The 3,020-nt window shown below is 49.8% G+C and overlaps 1 protein-coding gene across 1 annotated transcript in view; it reads left to right on the top strand.

Moving 5' to 3' along the window:
* The first annotated feature begins 2,861 nt into the window (after positions 1-2,861).
* Positions 2,862-3,020, top strand: part of F3 (coagulation factor III, tissue factor) — a 6,013-nt gene continuing 5,854 nt past the window's right edge. The window contains exon 1 of the mRNA XM_026037969.1: positions 2,862-2,949. Within this exon, the coding sequence (XP_025893754.1) occupies positions 2,880-2,949 (70 nt within the window). The 5' untranslated portion in view covers positions 2,862-2,879. The remainder of the gene's footprint in view (positions 2,950-3,020) is intronic.

The following is a 3,020-nucleotide window of genomic DNA, read 5'->3' as shown; positions in this document are numbered from 1 at the left end:
TCACACTTACTCACATGAGCAAAATTTACACAACTGGGCATGCCAGTATTGCTGACTTTAATGCTAACATGGAATGACAAATGTCCTACAACACCACGAAATTTCAAAACATCAGTAAATATTATAAAATACTGCAGAGCTATCAACATAAGGAAACTGATCCGTTAGTGATGTTATTTGAGGCATTCCACTTCTGTGTCAACAACTATACATGATAGCATAGAAAGCATAAGAGGAAATAGCTTTGCTGAGCAAGAAATTATTTCATAACTATCTCTAAGAGAACCTGTTTACAGACCTGGAAGATTATATGGAAGACCATAAAGATAAAAACATGCATTCTCCAAAACAGAGGGGTTTCACGTTTAGTTTCCCTTCTCACCGTTCCCATAATCAATATATGGCTTTAAAATGCCTTGATAATCATTATGTAATGATCAATAAGTCATCTGCAGGATGGTTCCTTGATACACATACCAAAGAATGATAATTTGCAGAATCTACTGCTAATCTGGGAAACTTTCCCAGTGATGAACAACCTTGATTCAAGTATGAACTTGCCAGAGGCGCAGGCAGAGGGCAAGTGGTCATCTCCCTACCCAAGGGCATGTAGCCGAGCTGGGGCTCCTGCACGAGTCTCCTCCTGCATATTCAGAACGCACATGGTAAGACCCTGGCCACCATTGACAGAAATCTGAAGATCAGAGGCGGCAGCAGGAGCTGATCCTCACCTCAGCGTTACCTTCCTTTCCCCTCCCAACCTGTGCAACTTTCACTGTCCCTTTGGCATCCTATTCCTCTCCTCCTATCACCAGCTTTTGTATTTTCCCTCCGAGTTCCTTTCCCTATTGGGATTAACTTGGCAAAGTTACATTATTTCCCCCAACCGCACAGTTCACCACCCCTTCTTGCTCCACACACATCCTTCCAGGCTCTGCTTTCCACTGATCATAAGCTGATGGCCTCCTTCCCTCATGCCATTGCACGGAACATAGACGGCATTTGGAAGCCTGATGTTAGGGAGTACTGGCCTTGGAGTATCTTGCTGGAATTTAGAAGGAAGTAACACTGGTCAACCTGGTTAATCGGGATAGAGTTTGGAAGGTTCCCAGTCTTGAACCTCCCAGATATGAGAGGGCATGACAGGAAATGGGGTTGAGGAAAAGGAGAAGGGAGCAATGAGACCATCTCCAGACTAATCTGGGAACTGAAGCTGACCTGATTTTCATCCTTTATGATTGAACTGACAATAAATTTAACTGGAACTAGATTTAACTGGAATTAGAGTTTAAAGGTGATTTGAAATAATATAAGAATGTCTCTTCTTTAAGCAAATAGCATTTCTTCTTGCAAGTCCTCCAGGAATAAACTGTGATTTGTAAGATCACAATCTTGAAAATCTAGTCACACAAGGTAAATATTCTGCACAAAGTTAAAAGCACACAAGCGTTTTGACTGTTGTAATGCTGACATACAACTGCACAGAGACAGCACTGAAATTTGATTAAAAAAAAAAGGACAATCAGAAGGTGTATGGCTGGATTTCAGTGTAGACAAGCGGATAATTTACAATTCTGGACTTAGAGTTCTGTGCCTTGTGACATTCTATATGAATTCTGACTCAGACTCCAGTTAAAATAGATATTGTAGCTTGGTCTATAGCTATTTACCTTACCTTAGGAGATGGAACAGATTGTATCTTACGTGGCAAACCTGAAAATTAAAACGCAGTTAAATATGAAATTTCCACATTACTCTTCCTCTTACCTTCATCTTTCCAGTATGAGACATTGGAGAAATCAGCTTACCACTATAAAGCACAACTACTCCATTTCAATTTTTAATCACCTCTGCTACCTAACATCACCTTCCTCCTCTCCGTGCGGTGTCTCCAAGCCCAGCTGCCTCCGAATGGCACACAGCTCCCTCTGCAGTTTGTGTAACAGATGGAAATGGAGCAGGCAAGCCCTCATTCAAAAGCTCATCCAAGACAGTATCAGGAGCCACATCACAGTATTAGGAGCCACAAGACAGTATCAGGAGCCAAGGAGCCACATGCACAAGAGAAGGCAGGGAGCATGCGGCAAAGGTGTAGGCTGAGAATTGGAAAACCTTCTGGCAGAGAAAGGGCCTCAGTTACCTGACATGCGTTTCCAATGCACATTTAGAGGAAAATGATTAAGAGGTCTCTGGTTTATGAGGAAGTGGAAGTGCAAATCTCTGAACGGAAGTTATTTTCACTAGTTACAAATCCCCATCAAGGAAGCTATTTGCTGTCTAGTAGCCCAGGCGAACCCTGACAGAGTTCACACATCCGCGCGTGGTGTGAAAAAACACGGATTTGAGTTGGCTGAATGGCCATATCAGGTGGCCCATGTGGTGAGATGGGAACTGACACACAGTTTTAACGCTGCTGAACTCTTGGGGTCTAGGTTTATTAGCCAACCACCAGCTCCCCGCGATCGCCTGCCCAGTCCCTGCAGGAACTGGGCCTGGGGCCGCCGCAGGACACGCGAGGGGGGTCCGGGGGTGCAGGGACCGGGCGGCTGCAGGGGCTGCCGGGCCCTGCTGGCACATCCAGGTGTGCACGAGCCGGCGGCAGCGCCGGGGGCGCCGCCGCTGCGGGGGCTCCCGTCCCGTCCCGTCCCGTCCCGCGGGCCCGGCTCCTCTCGGGAAGGCGGCGCCGCGCCGTTGCTCAACGCGGCCGCGGCGCTTCCGCCAGCCCCGCTCCGCTGCCCCGCGGCGCCGCCGCAGCCTCCCCCGCTCCCGCCGCCGCAGTCCCCGCCTCCGCGCCGCACATATAAGGCAGCGCCTGCCGCCCGGCCCCTGCTCACCGCGATCCGCTCTTCTGCGCTCCGTACCGCTCCGCCCCGCCGAGGATGCTGCGCGCCCGCGCCGCAGGCTGGACCCTGCTGCTGTGCGCCCTGCTGGGCCGCCTGGACGCCCACGGTGGGTGGCGGAGGGGGTCGCGGCCGCGGGGCCTGCGGGAGTCTGAGGGGCGGCGGGCAGGGCCTCTGGCG

The sequence above is a fragment of the Nothoprocta perdicaria genome, unplaced genomic scaffold, assembly GCF_003342845.1.
Source record: "Nothoprocta perdicaria isolate Ctin4 unplaced genomic scaffold, notPer1 scaffold_20, whole genome shotgun sequence".
Classification (NCBI taxonomy): Eukaryota; Metazoa; Chordata; class Aves; order Tinamiformes; family Tinamidae; genus Nothoprocta; species Nothoprocta perdicaria.
This window is presented reverse-complemented; position numbering and strand designations above follow the sequence as displayed.